Below are 18,183 nucleotides of genomic sequence, written 5' to 3'. Positions count from 1 at the left end.
TAATTTTACAAAGCCAAATATTTTTTAATACCACACAAATTACAGGCCGAGATGGACTGGGATAGGCCTGCAGTGCCTAAAGAAAGTATTCACACCCCTTGACTTTCCCCACCTTTTATTGTGGTACAAAGTGGGATTTAATTGTAATTTCTTTGTCAGCGATCTACACAAAATACTCTGTAATGTCAAAGTGGAAGAAAAAATTTAACATTTATAAAAAATGAATGGAAAATAGAAAAACAAATATATTGATTGGATACAGTTGAAGTCAAAAGTTTGCATACACTTAGGTTGGAGTCTTTAAAACTACATTTTCAACCACTCCACACATTTCTTGTTAGCAAACTATAGTTTTGGCAAGTCAGTTAGAACATCTACTTTCTGCAGTAATTTTTCCAACAATTGTTTACAGACAGATTATTTAACTTATAATTCACGGTATCACAATCCCAGTGGATCAGAAGTTTACATACAATAAATTGACTGTGCCTTTAAACAGCTTGGAAAATTCCATTAAATGATGTCATGGCTTTAGAAGCTTCTGATAGGCTAATTTACATCATTTCAGTCAATTGGAGGTGTACCTGTCAATGTATTTCAAGGCCTAGATTCAAGCTCAGTGCCTTCTTGCTTGACATCATGGGAAAATCAAAAGAAATCAGCCAAGACCCCAGAAAATAATTCTAGACCTCCACCAGTCTGGTTCATCCTTGGGAGCAATTTCCAAACGCCTGAAGGTACCACGTTCATCTGTACAAACAATAGTACGCGAGTATAAACACCATGGGACCACACAGCCGTCATACCGCTTAGGTAGGAGACGCGTTCTGTCTCCTAGAGATGAACGTACTTTGTTGCGAAAAGTGCAAATCAATCCCAGAACAACAGCAAAGGACCTTGTGAAGATGCTGGAGGAAACGGGTACAAAAGTATCTATATCCACAGTAAAACAAGTCCTATATCGACATAAGCTGAAAGGTCGCTCAGCAAGGAAGAAGCCACTGCTCCAAAACCACCATAAAAAAAGCCAGACTACGGTTTGCAACTGCACATGGGGACAAAGATCGTACTTTTTGGAGAAATGTCCTCTGGTCTGATTAAACAAAAATAGAACTGTTTGGCCATAATGACCATCATTATGTTTGGAGGAAAAAGGGGGAGACATGCAAGCCAAGGAACACCTTCCCAACCGTGAAGCATGGTGGTGGCAGCATCATGTTGTGGGGGTGCTTTGCTGCAGGAGGGACTGGTGCACTTCACAAAATAAATGGCATCAAGAGGGAGGAAAATTGTGGATATTTTGAAGCAACATCTCAGGACATCAGTCAGGAAGTTAAAGCTTGGTCACAAATGGGTCTTCCAAATGGACAATGACCCCAAGCATACTTCCAAAGTTGTTGCAAAATGGCTTAAGGACAACAAAGTCAAGGTATTGGAGTGGCCATCACAAAGCCCTGACCTCAATCCCATAGAAAATTTGTAGGTCAGAACTGAAAAACCGCAATTGAGCAAGGAGGCCTACAAACCTGACTCAGTTACACCAGCTCTGTCAGGAGGAATGGGCCAAAATTCACCCAACCTATTGTTGGGAGCTAGTGGAAGGCTACCCAAAACATTTGACCCAAGTTAAACATTTTAAAGGCAATGCTACCAAATACTAATTGAGTGTATGTAAACTTCTGACCCACTGGGAATGTGATGAAAGAAATAAAAGCTGAAATAAATAATTGTCTCTAATATGATTCTGACATTTCACATTCTGAAAATAAAGTGGTGATCCTAACTGACCTAAGACAGGGAATTTTAACTTGGAATAAATGTCAGGAATTGTGAATATGTGAGTTTAAATGTATTTGGCTAAGGTGTATGTAAACTTCCGACTTCAACTGTATATACTGTATTCTATCCTATTCTACTGTATCTTAGTTTATGCCGCCCTGACATTGCTCGTCCAAATATTTATATATATATATTCTTAATTCCTTTACTTTAGATTTGTGTGTATTGTTGTGAAATTGTTAGATATTACTGCACTGTTGGAGCTAGAAACACAAGCATTTCACTACACCCGCAATAACATCGACATAATAAAAAATATCCCTATCAAAATCTGTCAGTTTAAGCTAGAGATATGATTTTTTGCATGGGCTGCGACTCAATCCATCACAACCGCCTGTGTTGCATCTGCCTGCAGTACTGTATCTCATCCGTTGGTCCACAGATTATCCATTATAGTGACCAGATACTCAAATGGCCACTCTAACAACGAAAATACATGTCTTCTAAAATGGAAGGCAGTCGGGAGGAGGCAAGATCAGGTGGGACCATTCTAGCCAATGAGAGGGTAGATGTGCTTGGGAACAACATTCACAACTCCGATATGTCCAACTTATATCAGTACACTTGTAAGAAAAGAAGCATTACGAAACATCTATTAGATCAAATAAACCACACGTAGCAAATAATCATTCATTATTTTTGTCTTTGACCTCTGTACAAAACTACTTGCTTGGTGAGTAAAAAAACACCACATGATGGAGGAGACAGATTTTGTGCACAGTTATCCCTGTCGCCTCTTCTTTATTTTTAAGAAAAATATATACAGTGTATTCAGGAAAGTATTCAGACCCCTTGACTTTTTCCACATTTTGTTACGTTACAATTTTATTCTAAAATGGATTAAATCATTTTTTCCTTTTCAATATACACACAGTATCCCATAATGACAAAGAGGTTATAGGTTATAAACATTTTTGTGAAATGGAAATATTACATTTACATAAGTATTCAGACCTTTACTCAGTACTTTTTTGAAGCATCTTTGGCAGCGTTTACAATCTCAAGTCTTCTTGGGTGTGATGCTGCATGTTTGGCACACCTGTATTTGGGGAGTTTATCCCATTCTTCTCTGCAGATCCTCTCAAGCTCTATCAGGATGGATGGGGAGCATCGCTGCACAGCTGTTTTCAGGTCTCCCCAGAGATGTTCGATCGGGTTTATGTCCAGGCCCTGGCTGGGCCACTCAAGGACATTCAGAGACTTGTCCCGAAGCCACTCCTACGTTGTCTTGGCTGTGTGCTTAGGGTCATTGTCCTGTTGGAAGGTGAACCTGCACCCCAGTCTGAGGTCCTGAGCACTCTGGAGCAGGTTTTCATTAAGGATCTCTCTGTACTTTGCTCTGTTCATCTTTGCCTCGATCCTGACTAGTCTCCTAGTCCCTGCTGCTGAAAAACAACCCCACAGCATGATGCTGCCACCACCATGCTTCACTGTAGGGATGGTGCCAGGTTTCTACCAGACGTGATGCTTGGCATTCAGGCCAAATAGTTCAATCTTTGTTTCATCAGACCAGAACATTTTGTTACTCATGATCTGAGATGACTTTAGGTGCCTTTTGGCAAACTCCAAGCGGGCTGTGCCTTTTACTGAGGAGTGGCTTCCATCTGGCCACGCTGCCATAAAGGCCTGATTGGTGGAGTGCTGCATAAATGGTTGTCCTTCTGGAAGGTTCTCCCATCTCCACAGAGGAACTCTGGAGCTCTGTCAGTGTGACCATCAGGTTCTTGGTCACCTCCCTGGCAAGGCCCTTCATCCCCCGATTGTTCAGTTTGGCTGGACGGCCAGCCATAGGAAGAGTCTTGGTGGTTCCAAACTTCTTCATTTAAGAATGATGGAGGCCACTGTGTTCTTGGAAAACTTTAATGTTGCAGAAATGTTTTGGTACCCTTCCCCAGATCTGTGCCTCGACACAATCCTGTCTCAGAGCTCTACGGACAATTCCTTTGACCTGATGGCTTGGTTTTTGCTCTGTGGTACCTTATATAGACAGGTGTGTGCCTTTCCAAATCATGGGAGACCACCAGGCTCCCGAGTGGTGCAGCGGTCTCAGGCACTGCGTCTCAGTGCTAGAGGTGTCACTACGAACACCCTGGTTCGAATCCAGGCTTTATCACAACTGGCCGTGATTGGGAGTCCCATAGGGCGGCACACAATTGGCCCAGCGTCGTCAGGGTTTGGCTCGTCATTGTAAATAAGAATTGGTTCTTACCTGACTTGCATAGTTAAATAAAGGTTAAATAAAATAAAAAAATATTTTACCACTTGTGGACTCCAATCAAGTTGTATAAACATCTCTAGGATGATCAATGGAAACAGGGTGCACCTAAGCTCAATTTCGAGTCTCGTAGCAATGGGTCTGAATACTTACATAAATTAGGTATTTCTGTTTTTTTGCTTTGTAATTATGGGGTACTGTGTGTAGATTTATGAGGGAATTATTTTATTTAATCAATTTTAGAATAAGGTTGTAACGCAGGGGTGGACAACTCCAGTCCTCGAGGGCCTGATTGGTGTCACACTTTTTCTCCATCACTAGAACACAGCTGATGAATCAAATGTCATTCTAAACTGAAGATCATGATTAGGTGATTATTGGAGTCAGGTGTGTTAGCTGGGGCTGGGACAAAACTGTAACACACTGTGGAAAAAGTCAAGGGGTCTGAATACTTTGCGAATGTACTGAATGTGTATATATATATTATTTTTTTTATTCAATTTTTTATTAACAATAATAAATCAATAAAAAAGGTACATGAGAACACACATATGTATAAGACAGTTGGGCTAGGGCAGGGCTCCCCACCTGGCGGATGAATTTGGCCCACGGCTGGTTTTATTTGGCCCCTAAAGTTTTCTGAGCATTTAAAAAAATAAAAATAACACAAAGCACTTAAGGGATAAACACACATTTATTATTCTAACAGCATTTTTGTTAGTAGAGTATTTCATTGTCTTAAAATATTGTTAAATGTCCTTTCGTAAGGTAAGAAAAATGGGTGTTTTGTTTGTAAAATTGCATTTGTGAATATGAAATTTGGCCAGAAGAATAATGAAATTACTGTAAAAACATACAATTGTTTAAAATCATTTCTATTTTAGGAAAATAATCCAAGCACTACATCTTCATAAATATGATCAATTATAAATCTAATGATGTCTTGAAACAGATTATTTACATGAATACAATGCTTAAAAAGATGTAACACTGTTTCTGGGTGGTCCTTACAAAAGGTACAGTTTGAGTTTATCTTTTTGACAATTCTTCATATTGTGGTTGGCAGGATAATGAATAATGAAAAGATAAAACTTCCTTAATGAATAAAAAAATAAAAAAAGTAGGTATGTGTGAGGCAACATCCAAACTTTTTTTCCAATACACAAGGTAAGTCAGGGTGAGGTTTCGCTGAATAATAAATCAACACCTGAGTGAATGGTATTAAAAACAATTGCAAAAGCATTATGTGTTACAGGGATCTTGTAACGTGATAAGAATTCCTCCTAATTAAGTCGGATCACCAATAGGATATTATTTTGGAACCAACAAAGGTGTATTTTTATACAATATGTCCTAATTCTAATAATATAATATCTGTGTGGGGAGAAATTATACTTTTAAATTAAGGACAATGACAAGAAAACCTCACTGAAACTTGTCAATATTATAACTGCAAACCAACATGAAGGCCACCAAAAGTAGACAAAGACATGATGAGGAATAAGTTCCACATAGAAGTGGGTCTTCGTAGGTATTGTTTTATCCAATTGATCTTAGAAGAATGATAGAACATTAATATTTTGTATGAATTATTATTATTATTATTATTAAAAAAGTCCTGAAAATTAAGCCCACCATACTCATTACCACAGTTTTCCTAATGTAATGGGTACGGTTTCTCCACAGAATGTTGAAAAGCATCTGAACCATCTTTTATTTTAAGGTCAAGATATAAAGACAAAGCAGCATATGTTAGTCTAGAGATTAGTATGACTCTTCTTACAATGTCCCACTGTAGACATTGATTTAGCTTCTTCTGTTTTTTTTTCTATAACAGGGTTCAAATTTAGGAAGCCTCTAGACTTCTGATCCTTTGTAATGGTTACGCCTAAATATGTTCTAAAATAACAACAACAAAGTTTATTCTTTCACTGGAATCCCATAGTATGAGCAGTGGCGATCTTAGCATGTAAATCTTAGTGGCAAAAACTACAACAACATTTTTTAGATGTATTCCAGAAAATCCACTACACAACACTAAACAATACAATAATTGCATTAATCCACAAACTGTTAGGGCCTACATAAAGCTGTCCCAACAGCAGAGCTTTATTTTCAGCACCATGGAGTGAATCCTTACCACTGCTACACCTGGCTATCAGCGGAGCCTTTTCTGGCAGCTCAACAGTTCATTCAGCCTAATTGAATGCCTTTAAAAAAAACATAGCTCATATGGCTGACTTGCTTAAACAAATGTGGTTTGACTGACAATTGAGAAGGACAAACTATGGCAACAGGGGACGATGAGCGAAATCAGTGATTTCGATTAAGACATTAATGAGCGAGCTAGGATGGACGTAGACAATATAACTATTTGTTCAGCACTTTTGAAATGTACACTGGCAAAATTCAGAACATGGGCCGTTCTTACAGTATTCTCCCTGTACACCAAGTCAAAACCGTAGGATAAATAAAGGGGGCATATAAGTAGACAGTGAAATCTCAATATTTAATGACTACTCGGAATTCCGAGTTGGATGACCATTCAAAACACATTTTCTTAGTCGGAGCTTGTTTTCTTCAGAGTTCCCAGTTGTCTTGAACTCAGCAGAAGTCATGTTGGATTGACAGCATGGCAAAATGTATTCAACCTTTTCTGGCCCATGGTGTTGAATGTTTATCCTTATAAGCTTGGAAAAAAATACCCTTAAACCCAGACTTGGACCACGAACTCACTCCACTGAATAGCAGGCTAGTGATTATTTTGCAATGCTTGCAGTTTGCCACTGATTCCTTCCAAACCACTCATTGTTGAATTTGGGGATTTCCAACTTGTGTAATGTTTATGTCCAATGGCCGATGAGCACTGATACGTTTTATATATCATTTATCTTCATATGACAAGGATTAAAAAGTATTTGCCAGTAGATTGTCGACTTGATTCATGACGACTCCTTGTCTATATTGCTAGCTAAGATTTTGAAAGTATGATATGACAGTCCAATCAAAGCTACAGTAGATATAACGTGATTTTACATAATTTTATCTGTGGCCAAAGATCTTGAGTCTTCTTGGATGGGCACTTCTAATGTAAATCCATAGCAGCACTCAAGCGGCTTGAATTTTTGAGCCCTTCCGTAGATTTTGCAGTGACCCCATGAGTGACAGAACACTGAGCCAATCATGACGCAACTAAAGAACATGACCAACCCCTAAGCTCTGTATTTTCCGCTGGCTGCCCCACCACCACAGAAAGCACTGAACTAGGCTGAAACACCTGCATTTTGGAGCTGCCTTACTCAAGAAAGCAAAAAAGAGACCATGTTTGTTTCCGGCTTTATTAACTCAATTATTATTATTTATTTTTTTACATTGTTTGCAAACTGATATGTGATACATATTAATGCCATTTTTTTTTTGCTAAACGAGCCACACTTGCCCTGAAAGACTGGTCGCCACTGAATATGAGGGTGTCACACAATCTTTGACAGCCATGAGTTGGCATTTATTCATGTTAAGAAACAGATCAGATGCTAAGGAAAATTATTATATCAAATTGATCGATACCGGAATCTGACTACCGTGTAGTATCGTCAGCCAGTTGGCTTATCGCTTTGCCTCTTCGTCTCTGCCCAAGTGGAGTCGAATGACAGATTCAGGAGCCATTGGATGTAGTAACTCCATTACACCACTAGAGAGTGATCACACACCACAACAAAAAACAGAGGATCAGTTTCCAATCCCTATAATGACCCACATCCCAATCAATTTAAGCAATATGAGAAGATACTTTATCATAAAAGATGTGCAATTTAAGTCAAAATGGCAAATTTATGTCCACTTCAGGAAAGATTTGTCCATTGTTTCGTACAGCCTATAACAGGGTTGGACAAATGTTTTGTGTAAAGGGCCACATCAGGATTTTGAAATTTAATGGAGGGCGGCACAAATCTATTTGCAGGCCAGATAAGGAAGTTAAAATATATAGGTCCTTTATCATTTCTACATAATTTTTTTCTACATACTTTTTATGTAGACGTTCAGGATTGACCTGGAGTGTTTAATTAACCCCAAATAATAATTTCCCCCCAAAAAACTGCCTCAGGCTGGTCCAAACCTCCCACGGGCCAGATTGAAGGGGTTTGCAGGCCGGATCCGGCTTGCGTGGCGTAGTTTTCCCACCCCTGGCATATAACAATAACCCCTGCTCTTCTTGTGGGGGGGAAATTCTCCAAAAGCATAACGCCATGGAATGAATGCAGGCTAACAAAGAGCCTTAACTCTACTTTCTACAGTCTCCATGGAAACCTGTCTCAATTGACATTTAGTAAATCTGGATGATCTGGACCATGAAGAGCAGAACTCTGAACAAAAAAAGAAACGGCAATAAACGGTGGTAAAAGTGCAGTAACTGCAGTCAACGGTGTTAAAAGTGCAGTAACTGCAGTCAACGGTGGTAAAAGTGCAGTAACTGCAGTCAACGGTGGTAAAAGTGCAGTAACTGCAGTCAACGGTGGTAAAAGTGCAGTAACTGCAGTCAACGGTGGTAAAAGTGCAGTAACTGCAGTCAACGGTGGTAAAAGTGCAGTAACTGCAGTCAACGGTGTTAAAAGTGCAGTAACTGCAGTCAACGGTGTTAAAAGTGCAGTAACTGCAGTCAACGGTGGTAAAAGTGCAGTAACTGCAGTCAACGGTGGTAAAAGTGCAGTAACTGCAGTCAACGGTGGTAAAAGTGCAGTAACTGCAGTCAACGGTGGTAAAAGTGCAGTAACTGCAGTCAACGGTGGTAAAAGTGCAGTAACTGCAGTCCTCGGTGGTAAAAGTGCAGTAACTGCAGTCAACGGTGGTAAAAGTGCAGTAACTGCAGTCAACGGTGGTAAAAGTGCAGTAACTGCAGTCAACGGTGGTATTTTGGACGCAGTGAAAACGATGCGTTGTTCTGGGTGCAGTTTTTGCAGCATAATGCAGTTATATTACTTATACTGCACCCTGACTCCACAGGAGGCTGCCTGGAGAGGACGACTCATAATAATGGCTGGAACGGAGCATTTGGAATGCATCATATTTTATACCATTCCACCAATTCTGTTCCAGCCATTACCATGAGCCTGTCCTTCAGAGGGTGGTGCGGACAGCCCAGTAAATCACTTGGGCCGAGCTCCCTGCCACCCAGGACCTCTATACCAGGCGGTGTCAGAAGGCCGGAAAATTGTCAAAGACCTCAGCCACCCAAGCCATAGACTGTTCACTCTGGAAAGGCACGGCAAGCATTACCGGTGCGCCAAGTCTGGGACCAAAAGGCACCTGAACAGCTTCTACCCCCAAAGCATAAGACTGCTGAACAATTGTTCAAAAGGCCACCCGGACTATTAGTGTTTGTATTGATCCTTTGTTGCACTTACTCACTTACACTGCCTCTATGCACACTCATTGGACGATACCCACACACTCACAACTACTTACACTGACACTCCAACACACACACACACACACACACACACACACACACACACACACACACACACACACACACACACACACACACACACACACACACACACACACACACACACACACACACACACACACACACACACACACACACACACACACACACATTACATTACATAGGCTCACAGACCACACATGCGTATTGACGCCACAAACACACAAACATACACACACCTTCATTCCCAAGCCATAGACTGTTCTCTCTGCTACCGCACGGCAAGCGGTACCGGAGAACCAAGTCTAGGTCCAAAAGGCTTTTCAACAGCTTCTACCCTCAAGCCATAAGACTCCTGAATAGCTACTATTTGCATTTTTCTTAAAACCGCATTGTTGGTTAAGGGCTTGTAAGTAATCTTTTCACCGTAAGGTCTACTACACCTGTTGTATTTGGCGCATGTGACAAATACATTTTGATTTGATTTGACTTTCACACATACGCTACTGCTATTCTGTTTTATGATCTATCCTGATTGCCTAGTCACTTTTACCCCTACCTACATGTACATACTGTAATTACCTCGACTACCTTGTACACCTGCACATTGACTCGTTACCGGTGCTCTTTTATATAAGCCTCGTTAATGTTATTTATCGTGTTACTATCTTATATATCTTTTTTTGGACTTACTTTTTAACTCTGCGTTGTTGGTTAAAGGCTCATAAGTCAGCATTTCAATATAAAGTCTACACCTGTTGTAATCAGCGGATGTGACAGTACAGTTTGATTTGAATTGAACCTTCTGTGTCTGACTCACCCCACCTCACACTGCACACATATTCTCCTCTCCTACAAGACTGGCCCCCGAATACCACGTCTTCATTTATTTCATCCGTTTTGGCGGGTAAAAGAGTCCTCACATTTGTGGATATTACTTTTAATATTTCCTGCTCATACACGTCACGTTACACAGGCAAAGTCTTGAAGATGAACTACTGACATTTCAAAAAACGGCCCTTGTGAAAGAGGTGACGGACAACTTCCAAAAGAACTCAGACATAGCAGACAGACATAATGGCGTGTTTAGACACTTTTTGTTTTGCCTCAGGCAACTGGGTCAGTGGAAAGATGCCCCTTAAAGATGTACAGAAATATACTTGCACTTTCTTTGCTGCAGTTGCATAGCAACAGAGACTGGCTCCATGCAGTTGTAGCGCATGGTGGAGGGATATGTGGCGCGCTGTGCTGTGCTGCGCTGTGCTGCGTGGGGAGGCGGTGGCTGGTGATTAAAGCCTGTAGTCTTTGGCTTTAATTATGAATGGCCTTCCTTCCCTCTGCCACATGGCTCCATCATGGCAACCATCAGATTGACTGAGTGACAAGAAGGAGCTATAGCCCTTAATCAACTGACACTTCATCAAAAGTATTGGACTTTTATGATTACAGGAAGTGAATGAATAGTTAAGTAACAGGTTGAAAAAAGTCTTGCTATGTTCTGAGCCTTGTTAATGTGAACATATGAGCTCAATAACAGGGGCCGGTCTTCAGAGCCAATCACAGGCACTGGTCTCAATAACCTAATGAGCAATTTACTTATGTGAAGGGTTCAACCGAGCTTTGAAGCATTTGCTTGCTTTTCTGACGCACTTCTGTAACAGAGAATATGTTTAGTTTTTAGTTGGTCTGTGTGGGCTGATTTGAGTTGATGTGAATAACATGGATATTACATTCTTATTGCTACTGTTGGTTTGGTTATATTTTTAAGATTAGGGATGAGGTGCAATGGATGATGGTGACAGTTTTCTTCACTAATATGAATGTAATGTTGTTGTTTTGTAATCTTTGTCTCGTCTCCTAACCATTAGATATTTGACTTGTTTTTACTATCGAGGGCCAAGTGCTTTAACTACTACTTTTTAAGCGCTGTCCTCTGGGAATACAACGTGGTAATGTTTTTTACCCAATTCAATTCAATTGAATGTAATTATGACATGGTCTCTTTCAAGCACAGGAGTTGAGTTCAGGTCAACTTTAATCATTGCAACTGGAAGACAATACACCACATAAACATTATTGAAGGTTTCAGAAAAATTGAAAAGAAAAAAACAACATTTCTACTTTTTTTTTTGCCACGGTATTGGACAACGTGATATTTACATGAATGAAATCGCTGAAATCGTTTGAAATCGTTCTTTGGAAATGTAATTGCACAACAAGGAAATAATCAAACATTCATTGGAAAACCAACCACGCTGGGTGCACTCTGCATTACATCGATTCTTCTCATAGAGCAACATAGTTGTTTGCGTTTGACATCTCTCTTCTATGGCTTTCTGACCCTTCTCAAATAGTCATTAACGTGGCAGTATTGTAACGTCTTGTCAGAGTAAACAAACACAACAAAAAAAACGTTAATAGAAAACAAAATGGCGGACTGGCTGGCAGGCTTGCCTTGGGCAACTCCCAAATGGCAGCCTATTCTCTTTGTAATGCACTACTTTTGAAAGAAAAGTGCACTATATAGGGAATGAGTTGCCATTTGGGATGCACACTTTGAGCACGGTTTAGTTTGGCAGGTTTTAGTTCAAATAAAATAAGCACATTTGTTTCTCATTCGAGGGCTTTTCAGGCAGTGATAGAGTTTCTTCTTTTCCTTCCCTTTGCATTAAATTACTCAGTCCTATTTCCCGGGATCGTCCTATTTGTCAAGCAGACCCTTATATGGTCCTAACTTCACCTTCCTTCCTTCCCTGCATGTCACTGGAAGTGTCCGAAACGGCATCCTATTCCCTATATAGTGCACAACTTTTGAACAGAGCCCTATTAGCTCTGGTCAAAAGTAGTGCCATTTGGGACACAGTCACCATGTGAGTCACTGGAGGAGATGGTGGTTACTTAAGCAACACATTCTCCTTGACTTGCCATGGCAGACTCTACTATTAGTCACCAGTTCACTGACTTCCTACTGCAAATAACACAGAGGGCTTGACCTGTAACACAATAACACTTCTCTAGTGTCAAGAGAGGAAGTGGAGATGGCAGTGAGGTATACGGGGGGAGTGAGTCTATTTCATGTCAACATTGATAGAAGAAACACATTGAATTGAATAGAATAGCCCGTGTTCCGTATCAAAGTTGATAGAATACTATGACAATGGAACTCTGCTGTCATTTGCTTGTCTAACTCCCAGTCTAGCTGTCAGTCACTCTCAGTCTTTCCCATAAACCCAAACCAGAGACTGGCTCTCTCTGACTCTGCCTCTCCCTACTGTCTGCACACCACCTTTTTCTAACCCCTAATTACCTCTGCTGTTTGTACAGAAACGTGTTCATCATGTACAGTAACTCCACTCTGTTTACATACATCCTCAGTCAGTTCATGGTAGGGTAACTTTCAACAAAAGGTTTGGCTGTGCTAGTTGGAGCCAGTTAAAACGGTGGAACATTCTGACAAATTCTAAATTCCATGTCAAACAGGTCCATAATGCTCCGTCCATTTACAGGGAAGTGTCTGCCAGGGAGGAGAAAACTAGGACCCAATGGTAACACATTTACAGAACAAAATGAGAGAAAACACTTTCAGAAATAAAGAAATATGTGCTGTTCAATATGAAAACATGTCAGCTAAAGACATCGGAATACAATTATGTCTGGAGGGCAGGCACAATGTTAAAGGGTGTATGGTTGTTGGACACACACACACTCACACACTATTGATATATTCTGAACAACACTAGAACACTGACACATTTATTGTTTAAGAGGCAGAAGAAGACTGAAGGCCATAGTAGAGGCTTTTCAGTTGATCCATCTAGCCGTAGAGCTAACAGACTGGGTTCAAATACTACTTGAAACCTTTCAAATCATTTTTACAGTTTGCTTTAGCCTGGCTGGGGTGCCAGGTGGGCGGGGTTTGCACTTTTGGGACTTTACTATTGGTTGCATTGCAACAGGCAAGCTCAATTAAGCACATATTCAATTATTTGAAATAATTTCAAATAGTTTTTGAACCCAGGTCTGTTGTACTTAAAGCCCAGAGTAGCCGGGCCTCATAATTGCAGAGTGATTTCCCCATAAAATGTCTCCCTGAAGAAGATATGTCATTAAAAGCCCGCTCATCTGAAGAAATACAATATCAATACATTTTTTTAAAAATCAAAATAAAATTAAATAAAATTGAGTGTATAAGAATTGGTGGCAAAACCTTTGTTTTCTCTTCTAGGATCTAAGTTTATATGAAAATAAGTCATGCTTCATGCTAAATACATTGTTTATCTTACATGATCTTTGAATAAAAAAAGATTTACTTTTGCATCTTATTTACAAGCACCCATGCAATATAACTGAGAAAGTCCTGCAGGTCAAATTGCTTCAATTAAGAAAGGAAAAATAAAATATTTTCTAACCTTTTTACAGAGTTGTCCAGACTGGACAAATTGCTTATACTTTTATGAGGGTAGAGGAAGAAGGGGAAGCAATACAAACAGAATTGCAAGAAACAACAACGAATCCACAGTTTATGTATATAGTTTTCTGAGTCTGTAAAAATGATAGGCAGGTGTCGTAGGGTTATATTTAAACCGGCGTTCACGTTTGTGGAAGAGGAATACTGGAAGAGTTTCAGGGACGTCTAGGCTACTGTATGTCTGAAATTGCACCCTATTCCCAATATAGTGCTCTCCTTTTGTCCAGAGCCCATCAACCCATGGCACACTTCTTTTGGCCAGATCCATGAGGTTCTGGTCAAAAATAGTGCACTAAAAAGGGAATAGGAGGACATTTCAAACGCAGCTGAGAAACAAGAACAAGATAGATGAGATACAGTATATTGCCTCTGACCCAGCACTAAGTCATCACCATGGCACCAAAAACTGAACAGTAGATTAACAGTATAGTTCTAACTATGCTTAAATACTAAGGAGTGATCTTAATGGAATCATGCCCATTCTCAATGATGCTTTTACTATTGGTGATAGAAATCACCGTAATGAATGGAAATAAGAGCATGATTCTTTAAGAATGGATTTGACAATTATTGAGACATTTACGGTGTTCTCCTATCTCTTCTCTACAGGTCTTCTGATGTTGCTATGCCTTTTATGTTTGTCTTTGTAAGCTGTCAGATTGGCTACATTGAAGCAACCCGGTCGCTCGTCTTTGGCACAGGCTTACATGTCGTGCTCATAGGCGTAGGATGACGTGTGTGTGAGCAGCAAGTTTGAACAGTTTTCAATCTGTTAGTATCATTGGCTCAACTTCCTGGCTTACATTACTGGAAGATTGCTACAAATTCACAGATACACTTCTGACAAGTTACAGATGACACAAAACGCTCAGCTATTCTCCTCAATGGTTCTATTTTTTCCCCGCATGTATTTCCCTAATTAGTGACAAAAAAAAAACGTGTTTTTCTATGGCTTGCATCCCCTTTACACAACATAAAAACATCAACAGAGACACGTGAGAATCAATTACCCCTCAGAGTTAGTGTTGAAACACACAGGAAACGTTTAGTAAAAACAGATTTTTGATATTGCCATAAATAAGTAGGATTCTCCTAATGCCCCTGGAGGAGAGATAGAGGTTAAAGGTTAAAGAGAGAGAGAGAGAGATGGAGTAGTGTCTATTGAGACTAATGCTTAATAACGTTATCTCTTGGCCTGTTGGTGGTTGGTTGGTCGGTGTGTAGACCTGGTGTGTAGTCCTACTGTAGGTCTCTCTGCGCTCAGGCCTGGCCATATATCCTTTTCACACTACTGCCAAACCGAGCTGTACTGGGCTGGCCTGGTTACGCATCCACCATAATTGCTGCTGGAACCATGCTGGAAAGCAAAATCTGAAAAGAATATATCCGAGCCAGCACAGTATAGGCTACAGTTAGGGTCGGCCCTATAGTGGGAATCAGGTATTAGAGACAAAATACACCGTGAGAACCAACTGTTAAAAGCAGCGGGTGGCCAGCCTATCGCCTCTGACCAGAATATCTGCTATCGTTTTCTGTTCATTCCCGACCATTCTACATGTTGAATCTCCACCGTTCGTCCACACCCAGCAAGTGTTGGCTAACACACCCTGCAACACTCTGCGGCCACCCGCTGCTTTTCAACGTTGGTCTTTGCAGTGTGTCTTAGCTATTAGTTTCTAGGTCTTGGTGGTTGGTGTGTAGACCAGATGTGTAGGCCTTAGTTAGTTCCTTAGGGCCTCTTTCTGCTCTTTCTCCTTCTGAGCAGCCTTGGCGGCGCGGTTAGTGATGTTGTTGAGACACGCCCTGACGCCCGCCAAGTGAAGCAACGACCCCGCCGCCTCCTTCATCTCCTCGTCATCGCTCTCCGACGGTGGCTTCTCCACCGCTGCTGCTGCTGAACGGCGCTTTTTCAGCGGCAGCGTGTCGCCCAGGGCCCGTAGGCGGTTTTTCGTCCAGGGCAGGCCCCGTCGCCGGGCATGCTGGGAGAGGAAGGAGACAGAGGCAGAGTCCAGCGGGACTTCTTGAGGTTCCGATTTGACCTCTCGGTGGACGCCGACCTCCACCGCGATGATGTCATCGTCATCGTCTAACGTGGAGGGCCCCTGGGAAGAGCAGGGCATGCTGGGGGATTTGGCGGTGCTGTAGTTGTGGTCCTCCTGGAGGTCGTCGCTGGGAGGGGGGGAGGGAGAGTCACAGGGGTGGCCGATGTTGCCTTGGGTCAGGTAATCCCCCAGAGCTGACCTGGAGAGACACACAGGAGATCAGAAGGCTACAGTTAGTCTTAATGTGAACAGACTACATTTAGTACGCGTCCCAATTGGCACCCTGTTCCTTATACAGTGCACTACTTTTACAGTTCACAAAAGGGACAGGCTACAGTCACTGTTGACATACATCACACTTGTCTACTGTTTCTACAGACTGTAGTGCATGTCTAGCCCTGTGCGCCAGGCTTTTGGCTGCACCATAGTATCATCAGACACGCGGCTACTGCATTTGTAAACTCATACCTTTGATAAGTAGTCACATTTGGGTTGACATTTTTCAAACACATATTTGTATAGTTACTGTGTCGTCACAATAGTACATTTGATATACCATAAAAGCGGATCAGAGCACCACGCCATCCTATAAATCCAAAATAGTCCTGCTGTCCGCCCACGCCACACCCTCCCTTGGATCAAACGTTGTTTTCTTTTAGCAGGACAGTCTGTTGGCATATTACTCTCTCATGGGAAGGACATACCCTCTTTTATATGATCAAATATTCAGTGCATACCTTATGTGAGCTGCTGCCTTGCCTGTGGGGATGTTTAATTCATGACATGGCATGTGTGTGTGTGTGTGTGTGTGTGTGTGTGTGTGTGTGTGTGTGTGTGTGTGTGTGTGTGTGTGTGTGTGTGTGTGTGTGTGTGTGTGTGTGTGTGTGTGTGTGTGTGTGTGTGTGTGTGTGTGTGTGTGTGTGTATGTGTGTGTGTGTGTGTGTGTGTGTGTGTGTGTGTGTGTGTGTGTGTGTGTGTGTGTGTGTGTGTGTGTGTGTGTGTGTGTGTGTGTGTGTGTGTGTGTGTGTGTGTGTGTGTGTGTGTGTGTGTGTCCCTTCATACTCCCATGCTACCATGATGGATGAGCAGGTCCAGGCCTGTTCCTAAATCTTCTCTGAATCACAAGGCTCTTCACAGGAATAAACCATTGTGAAGGCTGTATAAACACACCTGGTTGGGCCATGACTCCCAAATGGCACCCTTTTCCCTACATCGTGCCCTACTTTTGACCAGGGCCCATAGGGTAGTCTTGCACTATGTAGAGAATAGGGTGCCATTTAGGATGCAAGCCTGCGTCTGAACTCAATAGGAGCATGAGGCACTGTACTACACCTTTGTGTGATGGTTCCAGTTTTGAGTACAATGAACAAATTGACGTGCGATTATGTAAATGGTGGAAAAATATAGTTTGGTGTCGAGGTGTGTGTATTATCCAAATTCTACGTCATAACCAGCCGAGTGATCATTGACAGTTTCACTGACCTTATCGCAGTGGTCCTGCTTCCCACGGAGCATATGGGTAGGGGTCGGATGACAGGAAACAGACCCTGGCTCCTGATGCGGGCCCCATTTTGGATCACTCCTTGAGGAACTACAGAGAGAGGAACAGACATAAGGACTTACATAGAGATACATACTAACAAATCCACACCACAAAACAGCATAAAACACACACAGAAATGCACACAAATACATATACATATATACGGTACATATATACACACAGAACACAACATAAAGCAGTCTGATTGTTAAGATCTCAAGGAGACGTCAGGGAAATAAAACAATAAATCATGTCTGCATGATAAGGCATTGTAGTGACGTTAAAGGAGAAGTTTTCTTCTTTTTTTTTTTACAGCCTATCACTACTTTTGATGGAAATTGCTCCAGACACCTTTATTGTGATTTCACTTGTTCTTGAGAAACTTACCCCAAATAGCAAATCCCTTCCTCATCCTCATTGTGTAGTATGGGGGCCCTGCAAAAACATGAGCAAAGGCTCCAAAAACACCCAAATAGGTCCTTTTGTAAACGGCAAAGCTCCCAGTATAGTGATGCGTGTCTTTTTAAATGTTGTACACGTGAAATTGTGTCATTCGGAACATTATCCACAATGTTATATACCTTTTTGCGCAACTCGAGCCATTTCCCCTACCCAGCTGTTCCGTTATAT

General features: G+C 41.3%; 1 protein-coding gene across 1 annotated transcript in view; it reads right to left on the bottom strand.

Moving 5' to 3' along the window:
* Window positions 1-11,517: 11,517 nt before the first annotated feature.
* The window catches only part of ches1 (checkpoint suppressor 1), a 54,944-nt gene continuing 48,278 nt past the window's right edge, over window positions 11,518-18,183 (bottom strand). The window contains exons 5-6 of the mRNA XM_052470829.1: window positions 17,493-17,601; window positions 11,518-16,209 (exon numbers count right to left, since the gene is read on the bottom strand). Coding sequence (XP_052326789.1) covers window positions 15,690-16,209; window positions 17,493-17,601 — 629 coding nt within the window. The 3' untranslated portion in view covers window positions 11,518-15,689. The remainder of the gene's footprint in view (window positions 16,210-17,492; window positions 17,602-18,183) is intronic.

This window comes from Oncorhynchus keta, chromosome 19, assembly GCF_023373465.1.
Source record: "Oncorhynchus keta strain PuntledgeMale-10-30-2019 chromosome 19, Oket_V2, whole genome shotgun sequence".
NCBI lineage: Eukaryota > Metazoa > Chordata > Actinopteri > Salmoniformes > Salmonidae > Oncorhynchus > Oncorhynchus keta.
Note: the sequence above shows the minus strand (reverse complement) of the source record. Positions and strands in the feature narration are given on the sequence as shown.